General features: G+C 44.1%; 1 protein-coding gene across 12 annotated transcripts in view; it reads right to left on the bottom strand.

The window, feature by feature from the left end:
- LOC106565329 (calcium-dependent secretion activator 1) overlaps positions 1-14,763 on the bottom strand; it is a 159,228-nt gene that overhangs the window by 40,926 nt on the left and 103,539 nt on the right. For all 12 annotated transcript variants that reach the window (XM_014132305.2, XM_014132306.2, XM_014132309.2 and 9 more), the window contains exons 6-9: positions 13,147-13,268; positions 6,523-6,634; positions 1,622-1,761; positions 394-460 (exon numbers count right to left, since the gene is read on the bottom strand). In XM_014132305.2, the coding sequence (XP_013987780.1) occupies positions 394-460; positions 1,622-1,761; positions 6,523-6,634; positions 13,147-13,268 (441 nt within the window). The remainder of the gene's footprint in view (positions 1-393; positions 461-1,621; positions 1,762-6,522; positions 6,635-13,146; positions 13,269-14,763) is intronic.

The raw sequence follows: 14,763 nt of genomic DNA, 5'->3' as shown, positions 1-14,763 counted from the left end.
TTCTGATCATATAAGTTCAAATTGAAAAAACCTTTGGTGTTCACACGTGTTGTATTTGTTTGATTTACAACTGCACAGGACCAATAAAAAAATGTCCTGGACTAAATAATTCCGAATTCTAATTAATTTGGTTGGAGGCAGGTGATTCTCATTTACTGGCTAATTCATCTCACCTGTGGCAAGTTGCAGTTGCCTACAGGGGAAAAATAGCCATTGAACCAGTTTTGAAGAGAGAAAATAAGACACTCTGATCCATTTGCACTCTATTGTAAAGTTCAATGGTTCCAATATATTTGACCACAACTGTATGTTATTGGTTATGTAATCATTTGAATTACCTTTCATTCGACCAGACCAAAGACATTATATTTCAGAGGCTGATGATGTACCAACCTGCACGAGGACGAAGAAACGCTTCTTCCAGCGCTTCCAGACGTTCTTCCCAAAAGCCCACAAATACCTGCCAGAAAACAATGTTTAACAATTACTACATGTCAATGTAATGATTACATGGCAATGGTATGACAATTGGCTATTGTTGTTTCCTGTGTTGTAACAAAAGCAACAGAATCAGCAGGTTTAGCCCACACTACATTCATAGCAAGGAGTGTATCCCCTACTACAAAGAAAAGAGAGGCTGACCTAGGACCATGCCCTAGGACCATGCCTCAGGACTACCTGGTATGATGACTCCTTGCTGTCCCCAGTCCACCTGGCCGTGCTGCTGCTCCAGTTTCAACTGTTCTGCCTGCGGCTATGGAACCCTGACCTGTTCACCGGACGTGCTTGTTGCACCCTCGACAACTACTATGATTATTATTATTTGACCATGCTGGTCATTTATGAACATTTTAACATTTTAACATTTTGACCATGTTCTGTTTTAATATCCACCCTGCACAGCCAGAAGAGGACTGGCCACCCCTCATAGCCTGGTTCCTCTCTAGGTTTCTTCCTAGGTTTTTGGCCTTTCTAGGGAGTTTTTCCTAGGGAGTTTTTCCTAGCCACCGTGCTTCTTTCACATGCTTTGCTTGCTGTTTGGGGTTTTAGGCTGGGTTTCTGTACAGCACTTTGAGAATATCAGCTGATGTACGAAGGGCTATATAAAAATAAATTTGATTTGATTTGATTTGATTTGACCTAATCACTGTTCATAATATGATAATGTCGTAAGTGTTTTGATGTTTTTTTGCAGTGGATGACCCTGGGTTGGCGCAGTGAGAATGAGTCACGTTGGCCTGGAAGCTAGTGTCTTTGTTGCTCTCTAAATGTAAAACAAACCCAGTAGTAACCACCAGAGGGGATAGAACAATACAATGCTAAGTATTTTTTTTCCATTTAGCTAGAAATTAGGCCAAGAAGGAACCAAGGAAGAGGCCGGAGGAGTTTCAGAGAAATGGATGAAAAGGTAAAAATAAAACCCAAAACAAAACCCCATCTGGAGATCCTCCTCTGTCCTCATGAGTATGTTAAGCAGTAAAATAGCAGACTTAAAAATGTACCAGGTCCCATTGAGATCAATAGGACCAGGTTTCCCTTGCTTGCCCAGAATGCTTCATGTTCTGCGGCTTGTCCATGCTTACCAAGAATTCTTCATGTATTGGAGCTTGTCCATACTTACCCAGAATGCTTCATGTTCTGCGGTTTGTCCATGCGAATGGCCAGTTTGATCTGAAGGTTCTGGTCGGGGCAGGCCTTGGTGAGGGCCATCTTATGGAGCTCTGATGCCTTGGGGCTGTTAGGGGTTGGGTGGAGGACCACCTGGAGGAGAAAAGTATCAGACAAATTAAGATTAAGAGAGAAATTAAGAGATTAAGATATCTGAAGATGACTACACAATTGTACTTTTAACCTTGACTTTTTAAAGGGCAGTGCATTCAAAAACTTGATTTTCTATTTTGTTTTGTATGATATTTACACACAATGACAGTGGTGTTTAAAATGAGGGTCGCCAAAATTAAACAAAAAAAAATTAAGAGTGCAGACTATTGTTTGAGAATGATAATTTGAAAAAGAGCAAAAATAAAAATAATAATAATAATAACTGGCATTTCAGCCTGTTCAGGTGGGATATATAAGGAGTTGGTCCCCCTTTGCTGCTATAACAGCCTCCACTCTTCTGGGAAGACTTTCCACTTGATGTTAGAACATTGCAGCAGGAACTTGCTTCTATTCAGCCCCAAGAGCATTAGTGAGGTCGGGCACTGATGTTAGGCGATTAGGCCTGGCTCTGGCGATGAGCTTTACACCACTCCAGCCGATGCTGGGCATTGCGCATGGTGATCTTAGGTTAGTGTGCAGCTGCTCGGCCATGGAAACTCATTGTGCTGACGTTGCTTCAAGAGACAGTTTGGAACTTGGTAGTGAATGTTGCAACCGACGACAGACCACTTTTTTATGCGCTACACGCTTCAGCACTCGACAGTCCCATTCTGTGAGCTTTTGTGGCCTACCACTTTGCGGCTGAGCCATTGTTGCTCTGAGATGATTCCACTTCACAATAACAGCACTTACAGTTGACTTACAGCGCTAACAGGGCAGAAATTTGACGAACTGACGTGTTAGAAATGTGGCATCCTATGACAGTGCCACGTTGAAAGTCACTGAGCTATTCAGTAAGGCCTTCCTACTGCCAATGTTTGTCTATGGAGATTGCATGGTGGTGTGCTTGATTTTACACACCTGTCATCAACGGGTGTGGCTGAAATAGCCGAATCCATTCATTTGAATTTCCACATACTTTTGTATATACAGTGCATTCGAAAAGCATTCAGACTCCTTGACTTTTTCCACATTTTGTTACAGTCTTATTCATCAATCTACACACAAACCCATAATGACGAAGCATAAACAAGTTTTTAGAAGTTTTTGCCAATGTATTAAAAATAAGAAAACAGAAATATCACATTTAATAAGTATTCAGACCCTTTAATCAGTATTATTTTTATATTTTTGTATCCCTTTTTCTCTCCAATTTCATGATCTTGTCCCGTTGCTGCAACTCCCGTACGGACTCAGGAGAGGCAAAGGTCGAGAGCCATGTGTCTTCCGAAACACGACCCGGCCAAGCCGCACTGCTTCTTGACACACTGCTCACTTAACCTGGAAGCCAGCCGCACCAATGTGTCGGAGGAAACACTGTACAGCTGGTGAACGTAGTCAGTGTGCATGCGCCCGGCCGCCACAAGGAATGGTTAGAGTGCGATGCGACAAGGACATCCAGCCGTCCAAACCCTCCCCTAACCCGGACAACGCTGGGCCAATTGTGTGCCACCTTATGGGTTTCCACGTCGCGGCCGGCTGCGACACAGCCTGGGAACAAACCCAGATCTGTAGTGACGCTTCTAGCACTGCGATGCAGTGCCTTAGGCCACTGTGCCACTCGGGAGGCTACTCAGTACTTTGTTGAAGCACCTTTGGTAGCGATTACAGCCTCAAGTCTTCTTGGTTATGACGCTACAAGCTTGGCACACCTGTATTTGGGGAGTTTTTCCTATTTTTCTCTGCAGATCCTCTCAAGATCTGTCAGGTTGGATGGGGAGCGTTGCTGCACAGCTATTTTCAGGTCTCTCCAGAAATGTTCGATCGGGTTCAAGTCCAGGCTCTGGCTGGGCCACTCAAGGACATTCAGAGACTTGTCCCGCAGCCTCTCCTGCATTGTCTTGGCTGTGTGCTTAGGGTTGTTGTCCTGTTGGAAGGTGAACCTTCGCCCCAGTCTGAGGTCCTGAGGGCCCTGGAGTAGGTTTTCATGAAGGATCTCTCTGTACTTTGCTCCGTTCATCTTTCCCTCGATCCTGACTAGTCTCTCACTCCCTGCCACTGAAAAACATCCCCACAGCATGATGCTGCCACCACCATTCTTCACCATAAGGATGGTTCCAGGTTTCCCCGACGTGATGCTTGCATTTAGGCCAAAGAGTTCAATCTTGGTTTCATCAGACCAGAGAATCTTGTTGGAAGCAAAACTGTGTTGGATACTACAGTTGAAATGTACAGTAACAATGTAACCACCTCTGAGAGATATGGATATACTGTACATGTGTAAGCAGTATACTGTACATATCCACAAGTTTTATTGGAGAGATCTCTGGTCTGTATCCATCCAGTGAGTCAGTCAGTCAGTATTCAGCACCACGAGTCAGCATTCTCAATGATTCTGAACACTCAATACATGTTCAAGAGTTTCCATTAAATCTTAATCGTGCTCTGGCAGCCCAGGCCCCAGTGTGCCTGTGCTGTGTGTCACGTTTGAGCCAGTGGCTCAGCGTATCTGTGTAGCCATATCAAAGGAGAGTGAAGCCCAGCAGTCCCCGCTCTACTCTGCTCCTTCCTTCTTCCCTGAAGACAGGGCGTAATCTATCTTTGCTGAGTTAAAGAGCTTTGATGAAGCCTTGCTGCCTGGCTGGCTGACTGACTGCCTGCCTCTCTGCCGCTGCAGCAGGAGATCAAAAACAGCCAATCACAGCCAAGGTCACTCCCACTGGGCTAAAACTGGTTGAATCAATGTTGTTTCCATGTCATTTCAACAACAAAAATCTATGTGATGACCTTAAATCAATGTGGAAAACTGATAGAATTTGCAAAAAGTCATCAACGTAAGGGAATTTAGTATTTTTTTCATCTTTCATCCAACTTTTACCCTAAATCCTTTTTAAATTTCACATTAGTTGACAACTCAACCAAATGTCAATGAAGACCAGATGTTGAACTGACGTCCGTGCCCCGTGTGCAGCCTAGGCACACTATTACAGGACGTTGGAGGGCTCTCTCTGACTTACATTTACGCCATTTAGCAGACACCCTTACCCAGAGCGACAAACAGGAGCAATTAAGGTTAAGTGCCTTGCTCAAGGGCAGATAAGCTGACTTTTCACCTAGTCGGCTTGGGGACTCTTACCATATGCAATTCAGTCAAACGTCTAACGTGAAGAGAAAGGACGGTTTATACAAGGACAGTTGTGGACATTATGTGGCCTGGATACGTCATTGAGGAACTATAATGTGGTCACAGCTCAAAATGTTCTGGTTGTGAGGGGTTAAAATCATCCCTGACTCAGCCCACTGTATTGGTCCTGTTTCTCCACAGGGAGAGTTTGAATGAGGCTATAGCACACCTCCTGAATATCGCCACCGGCCTAATCCAGGACAGAGAAGCCCCATCAATCAGATGGGAATTTAAAAAACTAGTTTTGCATAATCCTCATCACCAGGGATTTCAAACAAGAACTGTGCATACCTAAGGACCAGCGGTGGCTGTAGGTTACTGTCTACACATCACATCATGCTAACCAACCCAGGACTGATGACACCAGCTTTCTCTGTCCCATAACGATGTGTGCTCTGAATGGTGTATGCTCATGTAACAGAGTGTATGGTTTAGGGATTGTGACTTTACCTGGAGATGGCATACTATACTGGTTTCCAAATCAACCCTAGCCCCTACTTCCTAACCATAATACCATAATGCTATGATCAATCCAATCCTCTCAGACCTACATGAGTGCCTAGGGAGTAGGGGCTAGGGGTCGATGTGGAATCCAGCATAACTGTCTACTCAGTGGCATAACAGCTCAGTGTATGGATGGCTGGGGTCACCTGGGCTTCCAGTTCAACAACTAGGAGAAATGTATTGGCCTAAAATGCAAAGGTTTGAAACAATAAGGTTTGGACACACCTACTCATTCAATGGTTTTTCTTGACATTGTAGAATAATAGTGAAGACATTAAAACTATGAAATAACACATATGGAATCATGTAGTAACCAAAAAAGTGTTAAACAAATCAAAATATATTTTACTTCTGAGATTCTTCAAAGTTACAAGGTGACATGGTAGGGGTGCTATACAGAAGATAGCCCTAGGCGAGGTCAGTACAGGTGCATCCAAGCTGGGACTGAGAGACATAAAAACAGCTTCTATCTCAAAGCCATCAGACTGTTAAATACCCTGCACCTTAGAGGCTGCTGCCATATATACATAGACAGGGAATGACTGGTCACTTTAATAATGTTTACATACTGCTTTACTTATACTGTATTTTAGTCAACGCCACTCCGACATTGCTCATCCTAATATTCATATATTTCTTAACTCCTTTCTTTTACTTTAGATTTGTGTGTATTATTGTGATTTGTTAGATATTACTGCACTGTTGGAGCTAGGAACACAAGCATTTCGCTACACCTGCTAAATATATGTATGTGAACAATAAAATTAGATTTGATAAGACCCAGAGTTACCTCTGCTGCAGAGGATAAGTTCATTAGAGTTACCAGCCTCAGGAATTGCAGCCCTAAATAAATGCTTCACAGAGTTCAAGTAACAGACACATCTCATCAACTGTTCAGAGACTGCGTGAATCAGGCCTTCATGGTCAAATTGCTGCAAAGAAACAACTACTGAAGGACACCAATAAGAAGAGACTTGTTTGAGCCAAGAAACATGAGCAATAGACAGCACGAGCAATGAAATCTGTTGAAAGAGAGCGAGAGCGAGAGAGAGAGAGATCAAAGATTGTGTTACCCTGCCCAGCTCTTTATCCTCCAGGGCCAGAACTCCAGTGCTTTCTGTAAACAGTTTCACCTTGACGGCCGGGAGGGGGTGTGTGGTGGTGAAGTCTCCCTGGGTCCCCCAGCTGAAACACAAAACACACGTCAGAAGCATGTGACCTTCACTACATTCTTGCATAGTGGCGCCGAGGGGATGGCTGCTGTTTCACGGGCTACTAACCAACTGTGCTATTTTGTGTATTTTTTCGCATTGTTTGTCACTTATTTTGCACATATCAAATCAAATTGTATTTGTCACATGTGCCGAATACAACAGGTGTAGACCTTACAGTGAAATGCTTACTTACAAGACCTAACCAACAATGCAGTAAAAAAATATTTTTTTTAAAACAAAAAAACCCCAATACGAATAACAAATAAAAGTAACAAATAATTAAAGAGCAGCAGAAAAATAACAATAGCAAGGCTATATATAGGGGGTACCGGTACAGAGTCAATGTGTGGGGGCACCGTTTCGTTGAGGTAATATGTACATGTAGGTAGATTTATTAAAGTGACTATGCATAGATAATAACTGAGTCTGGGTAGCCATTTGATTAGATGTTCAGGAGTGTTATGGTTTGGGGGTAGAAGTTGTTTAGAAGCATCTTGGACCTGGACTTGGCGCTCCGGTCCTGCTTGCCATGCGGTAGCAGAGAGAACAGTCTATGACTAGGGTGGCTGGAGTCATTGACAATTTTTAGGGCCTTCCTCTGACACCGCCTGGTATAGAGGTCCTGGATGGCATGAAGCTTGGCCCCAGTGATGTACTGGGCCGTACGCACTACCCTCTGTAGTACCTTGTGGTCAGAGGCTGAGCAGTTGCCATACCAGGCAGTGATGCAACCAGTCAGGATGCTCTCGATGGTGCAGCTGTAAAACCTTTTGAGGATCTGAGGACCCATGCCAAATCAGGTTTTGACGTGCCCCCTTCACGACTGCCATGGTGTGCTTGGACCATGTTAGTTTGTTGGTGATGTGGACACAAAGGAACTTGAAGCTCTCAACCGGCTCCACTACTGCCACGTCAATGAAAACGGGGGCATGCTCGGTCCTCCTTTCCCTGTAGTCCACAATAATCTCCTTAGCCTCGATCAGGTTGAGGGAGAGGTTGTTGTCCTGGCCCGTGTTGAGGATCAGCGTGGCGGAGCACTTCATGGCTACACTTCATGGCTACAGACGTGAGTGCTACGGGTCGGTCTCTTAACACCCAAAAAGAGCTTCTGGATATCAGAACAGCGATTACTCACCTCGAAAAGATGTTTTATTTAATGAGTACAAAGTGAAGGATATACTGCTTCTCCAAGACCAGGCCCAAATCCCTGTAATTCGCATGAAGAAAAGACGGAAATACAGAGGGTGGAGATTGGGGTGCCTTGTGAGAATTAGTCGGCGAGTGGGTAACCCGCCTCTACCATCTATTCTATTTGCCAACGTGCAATCACTGGAGAATAAACTGGATGATCTCCGTTCAAGACGATCCTACCAGCGGGACATTAAAAACTGTAATATCTTATGTTTCACCGTGGCTGAACGATGACACAGATAATATACAGCTGCTTGGGTTTTCCGTGCATCGGCAGGACAGAACAGCTACGTCTGGTAAGACGAGGGGTGGAGGTGTGTCTATTTGCCAATAACAGCTAGTGGCGATGTGTAATATTAAGTAAGTCTCGAGGTACGTATTTATCACCTGAGGTAGAGTACCTCGTGACAAGCTGTAGACGCCACTATCTACCAAGAGAGTTTTCTATATTTTTAGTAGCCGTCTATTTAACACCACAAACCGATGCTGGCACTAAGACACTCAAGGAGCTGTGTAAGGTCATAAGCAAACAAGAAAATGCTCATCCAGAAGCGGCGCTCCTAGTAGCCGGGGACTTTAATGTAGACAAACTTAAATCCATTTTACCTAATTTCTATCAGCATGTCACATGGCAACCAGATGAAAATACTCTAGACCACCTTTACTCCACACAGAGATGCATACAAAGCTCTCCCATGCCCTCCATTTGGCAAATCTGACCATAATTCTATCCTCCTGATTCTTGCTTACAAGCAAAAACTAAAGTAGGAAGTACCAGTGACATGTTCAATACGGAAGTGGTCAGATGATGCGGATGCTACGCTACAGGACTGTTTTGTTAGCACAGAGTAGAATATCTTCTGGAATTCATCCAATGGCACTCAGGAGTGTACAACCTCAGTTACTGGCTTCATCAATAAGTGCATCGATGACGTCGTTCCCACAGTGACCGTACGTACATATCCCAACCAGAAGCCATGGATTACAGGTAACATCCCCACCGAGCTAAAGGTTAGAGCTGCCCCTTTCAAGGAGCTCTAATCTGGACGCTTATAAGAAATCCCGCAATGCCCTAAGACAAACCATCAAACAGGCAAAGCATTAATACAGGACAAAGATTGCATCCTACTACATCGGCTCTGACACTCATCGGATGTGTCAGGGCGTGTAAACTACAAAGGGAAAAAGGGAAACCCACCAGCTGAGCCTACCAGACGAGCTAAATGCCTTTCATGCTTGCTTCGAGTCAAGCAACACTGAAGCACGCATGAGAGCACCAGCTGTTCCGGACGTCTGTGTGATCACACTCTCCATAGCAAGACCTTTATTCAGGTGAACATTCACAAGGCCGCGGGGCCAGATGGATTACCAGGACGTGTACTCAGAGCATGCACTGACCAACTGGCAAGTGTCTTCACTGACATTTTTAACCTCTCCTTGACCGAGTTTCTAATACCTACATGTTTCAAGCAGACCACCATAGTCCCTGTGCCCAAGAAAGCAAAGGTAAGCTGCCTAAATGACTACCAACGTATGGCATGTCAGTAGCCATGAAATGCTTTGAAAGGCTGGTCATGGCTCACATCACACCATCATCAAGGAAACCCTAGACTGACTCAAATTCACATATCACCCAAACAGATCCACAGATGATGCAATCTCAATCACTCCACACTGCCCTTTCCCACTTGGACAAAAGAAACACCTATGTGAGAATGTTGTTCATTGAGTACAGCTCAGCGTTCAACACCATAGTGTCCACAAAGCTCATCACTATGCTAAGTACCCTGGTACTCAATACCTCCCTCTGCAACTGGATCATGGACTTCCTGACGTGCCACCACCAGGTGGTAAGTGTAGGCAACAACACATCTGCCATGCTGATCCTCAACACGGTCGCCCCTCAGGGGTGCATACTCAGTTCCCTCCTGTACTCCCTGTTCACTCATGACTGCACGGTCAGGCACGACTCCAACACCATCATTAAGTTTGCCGATGACAACAGTGGTATGCCTGATCACAGACAACGATGAGACAGCCTATAGGGAGGAGGTCAGAGACCTGATCGTGTGGTGCCAGGACAACAACCTCTCCCTCAGAAAACTGAAAAGATTCTGAAAATGATCCCCAGATCCTCAGAAAGTTCTATAGCTGCACCATCGAAGCATCCTGACTGGTCGCATCACCGCCTGGTATGGCAACTGCTCGGCATCTGACCGTAAGGCTCTACAGAGGGTAGTGGGTACGGCCCAGTACATCACTGGGGCCCCATGCCTCCTGCCATCCAAGACCTATATACTAGGTGGTGTCAGAGGAAGGCCCAAAAAATGGTCAAAGACTCCAGTCACCCTAGTCATAGACTGTTCTCTCTGCTACCACACGGCAAGCGGTACCGGAGCGCCAAGTCTAGGTCCAAAAGGCTCCTTAACAGCTTCGACCCCCAAGCTATAAGACTGCTGAACAATTAATCAAATGGCCACCCGGACTATTTACATTGACTACTTACCTCGACTAACCTGTACCCCCGCACATTTGACTCGGTACCGGTACACCCTGTATATAGCCTCATTATTGTTATTTTATTGTGTTACTTTTTCTTAACTCAATTTCTTGAACGGCATTGTTATTTAAGGGCTTATAAGTAAACATTTTACGTTAAGGTCTACTCCTGTTGTATTCGGCACGTGATAAATAACGTTTGATTTGATTTTTGACACAGGTCACAAGACATGGGCATCTTCAACATCTACAGGGCTGTAGCTTTAGGGCAGGATGCAAACAAACACAGACAAACAACCTGTGCACAGTCATTTAATTTGGAATTTGATTTATGTTTGAGACAACATCTGCCGTCTTTACAGCGAAAGTTAGATCAGCCAACATTCTGGAAACGCCTTTAAAAGTCTATCCCTGTGCTCAGGTTGTTTGTTACTCTGTGTTGGATTGAATCCTAGCCTAAATGAACATCTACCTGGCCCAGAAGAATTGCACAAGATCCACTAGAATCGCCTTCCCTGTTTTCCCTTTATCTCTCACGTTCTCTCTCTCTCTCTCTGTCTGTCTGCTGCTCTTTTTCTCTCATCCCCTTTCCCAAAGGTCGATATCTGCGCTCTCAGAAAGAGTGAGAAGTGGTTGTGAAAAAATAAAACTTTATAACCAAAGTGGTAAAGTAAAAACAATAAACTGGGGCTGGGTAAGCTAGGTACTGCTCAGTTATGAGACAGACTGAGAATAGCAGCTGACACTATTTGTCGTGGCTGAACGTGCAAAGGGTAGAAGCAGAGAGCAGTAGAAGGTATATAAAATGCTGTGCAGAAGCAACATTTCAATTTATTACAGAGAGGAGATAGAGTGAGACTGAGTGGGAGACTGGCGCACCGGCCGCTCCACACAGGCAAGCACAGCCTGAGGGAGCCCTACCACTCACACAGAGACACACACAAACACTCATGCATGCACACACACACACACACACACAACGATATATATGCTACCATCTTCATAGGGGTTATTGTGTCATGATTGGATGGCATGTGATATCATCATCATCGAGACAGGCAGCACAAGACAGAGCCAGCAGTCTGAAGCTGTGTGCGTGTGTGTGTGTGCACGCGCGTGTGTGTGTGTGTTTGTGGGAGCATCTGTTTGCCGTTTCTCCTCCTGCTGTGAGCTGCATCTGTGAGTGACAATGTCTTTCTCCTCTGCCTTACTGACCTGAACAGTCATCACCACCAGGTGGTGTCTCATCTCACACTGTGAATGTGATTAGAATGTTACTGTTTCACATTGGCCCCTTAGTTCTACTACCTACATTGATCATGCATTTATTGAGTATGATTATATACAATAAGAATGAGAGCAGTACTGTATTATATTCAGGGATCATTTGTTACACTAAATGACACAAGATTTGGGCTCCCGAGTGGCGCAGCGGTCTAAGGCACTGCAATCTCAGTGCTGGAGGCTGGAGGCGTCACTACAGACCCTGTTTCGATTACAGGCTGTATCACAACTGGCTGTGATTGGGAATCCCATTGGGTGATGCACAATTGGCCCAGCGTCGTCTGGGTTCGGCTGGGGTACGCTGTCATTGTAAATAAGAATTTGTTCTTAACTGACTTACATAGTTGAATAAAGGTTAAAAAAAATAAAGATCCTAGATCAGTCAGGACACGTCTCATCTTGTACAAGGAGGTTCTTTAAACAGCGCCTGTGTGATGGTTTATGCGATGGATAAGCTGACAGCTAGCTAGCAGCACGAGATGCTTGTCATTTCCAGGAGTGCTAGAGGGGGACTCTCTCCTGCTCCATTCAGATGTCATGTCCTAATCACTCTCCCCGCCTGGCAGCACTGGAGTAGGGGCACACACACAGAGGCTGCTCTCCCTATCTCTCTCCCCTTTTCTCCACCACTTTGTTTGTCATCCTGTCATTTTTCTTTTCATGCCTATCCTTCATCTATTGCTCTCCCTCTTGCTCTCCCCCTTCGCTCTCTATTCTTTTTCTCTCATCTCCCTCTCATTATAAAATGGCACTTGAATCTGTGAGAGAGCAAGAGGACGAGTCTCTAAAATAGTTCATAATCATGAGCTGAACATCACATCACTGGAGAGAGGCTGGCATCACAGACACACTGTAACATTACAGACTGCTTTCTTTATAACAGCAGACAGACTCAGGATCCAGTCTGCGAACACCCATTCACAGTCACATTAATTCCTTCATCATTAACATCACCACTTTTAACATTCAGGAAGGGTTGATGAAAGGCTGTGACCACAATGAACCTGAACCAACTTAATGTGTTGAACCTGAATAGATAGTGTCGGTATGTATCTAGTGTTTATGGTTACACATCTCGGTGAACTTGAGATGTTCCAAGGAGAACCTTTTTGGAAAGCTCTCATCCTGAAATGGGGGACTTTGCCGGTGTTATCTTTTCACTCATCATCTGACCTCCCTTTAATTCCCATGGAGACAGACTGTTCTAAATGGAGGATTACACTGACTCAGGGATCACAGCGTGAAGAGAAGGTGACTGCATTCAGGTCACATGAGAACAATACATGAGTCAGTGGATGTTAAGCTCAGGCAGGTTAAGAGTTGAGGTGACAGAGGCACAGAGACAGAGAGAGACAGACAGAGACAGACAGAGAGAGACAGAGAGAGACAGAGAGAGACAGAGACAGAGAGAGACAGAGAGAGACAGACAGACAGAGACAGACAGACAGAGACAGACAGACAGAGACAGAGAGAGACAGACAGAGACAGACAGAGAAAGAAGGGTCTTACGTTGGCTTGGAGGCCTCAGCCTGGTCTGTCTGCAGTTTCTCCCCTCCCTCCACCTCCATGGTGCAGTAAACAATCCTGTTAGGAGCCAGAGACTTCAGGCCCACCACCTCCATGATCACCACCTGGAGGGCACAAACAGCAGGTCGTGAAACCATGGGTGTATGCGGTAAGGTTCACAATGTAGCAGAAATGTACCAAATATAGAGCTGACATTACTCTGGTCTAGACAATATTCTGTTACATTGCACCCTCCTGAAAAGGCCCAAGCACAGGCCCTAACTGTCTATGGTGCTCTATACATGACTACAACAATCTCCTTGACATAAACCAACAAAGGTACAGTAAATGCATACAACCTCAACAACAACAAAAAACATTAACGAATACATTACTGTAAAATGCATTAACCTCCTAAGCTATATTGGTCAACAACATTTACGGTATGTTTTAAACCAGTAATTTTTAACTGGTGGGTCGTGGCCCAAATTTGGGTCATGGGAGGTTTTGAATGGGTCGCGGGTGTCTGAATAAAAATCTTATGAAAATGTTGATTGAAAAAAATACTCCAGTCTGAATGACTAAACAACTAAAACCAGGTAGAAAGTGGTAAAAAGTGAGTAAATGTAATCTCTGAATAATCTTTCTTCAATCACACTATTTTCAATATAGATATATTACCAGCTCTATTTAGTGGATTTGGTTGATTTTATGGTCTCAAACCAGTGAGCTTATTACCATTCTCCATCAAGAATATGAATTACTGACAATGACAAATGTTGTTCCCTTGTCATATAATTGCTAAATTCACTACCAGTATAGCATAAAAAATACAGTATTTTGGCAAAAAGAAAATCGAGATGTGAATATTACTAAGACAACCTGGTTCAATTTGGGTCCTGACCCAAAACCAGTTGAGAACCACTGTCTTAAACTACACTACACCCCGACTGAGAGAAAGATACTAACATTTAGGCCTACTCAAGTGAACTAGAACTCTTGACCATTAAAAAGGAAAAGACAATGGAGGGCAAAAATCCCATCACAAAATTCCATGACAGAAGCTACAAATCAGGCCAGCCTCTCCGATCTATAAAGCAGTAGTTTCAGTAATAGCACCATAATCACTGCATCTGCTCTGCTCCTCACTACAATCAACTGCTGGGACTGGGAAGGAGCAGTATTAATCTGCCCATGCTAAAATTATACTTCCTTCTCCTAAAGTAGCAAGGGGAACAGAAACAGCTCTTCTGCGTATACTGAATTCTCTTAGATCATTCATCATAACAGGAGTTATTATGATGACTAATGAAGTTGCTATGAAATTAAAAGAGGAGGATTTATTTTGTTTCACTACATTATCCTGGTCTACCTTGTGATCTGTGATTTATAATTTAACAATGGAAGTCTACCCCAGTGATTGGGGAGTACTCTAGAGGAGTCATTTAGGCAAAATGTTCTTCCTGAAAGCTTCCATCTATTTTTCTTCTCTTTCTTTATGGCTAGAGGGCCATCTGTTTGCAATCTATAGTGGGTTTATTTTCAGGGTAGGAGTGATGATCTAGGATCAGCTTTGTTTTTCATAATTACATAATTAATCAACTTCATGTTATTTATTAC

This window comes from Salmo salar, chromosome ssa12 (assembly GCF_905237065.1).
Source record: "Salmo salar chromosome ssa12, Ssal_v3.1, whole genome shotgun sequence".
In the NCBI taxonomy this organism is placed as follows: Eukaryota; Metazoa; Chordata; class Actinopteri; order Salmoniformes; family Salmonidae; genus Salmo; species Salmo salar.
This window is presented reverse-complemented; position numbering and strand designations above follow the sequence as displayed.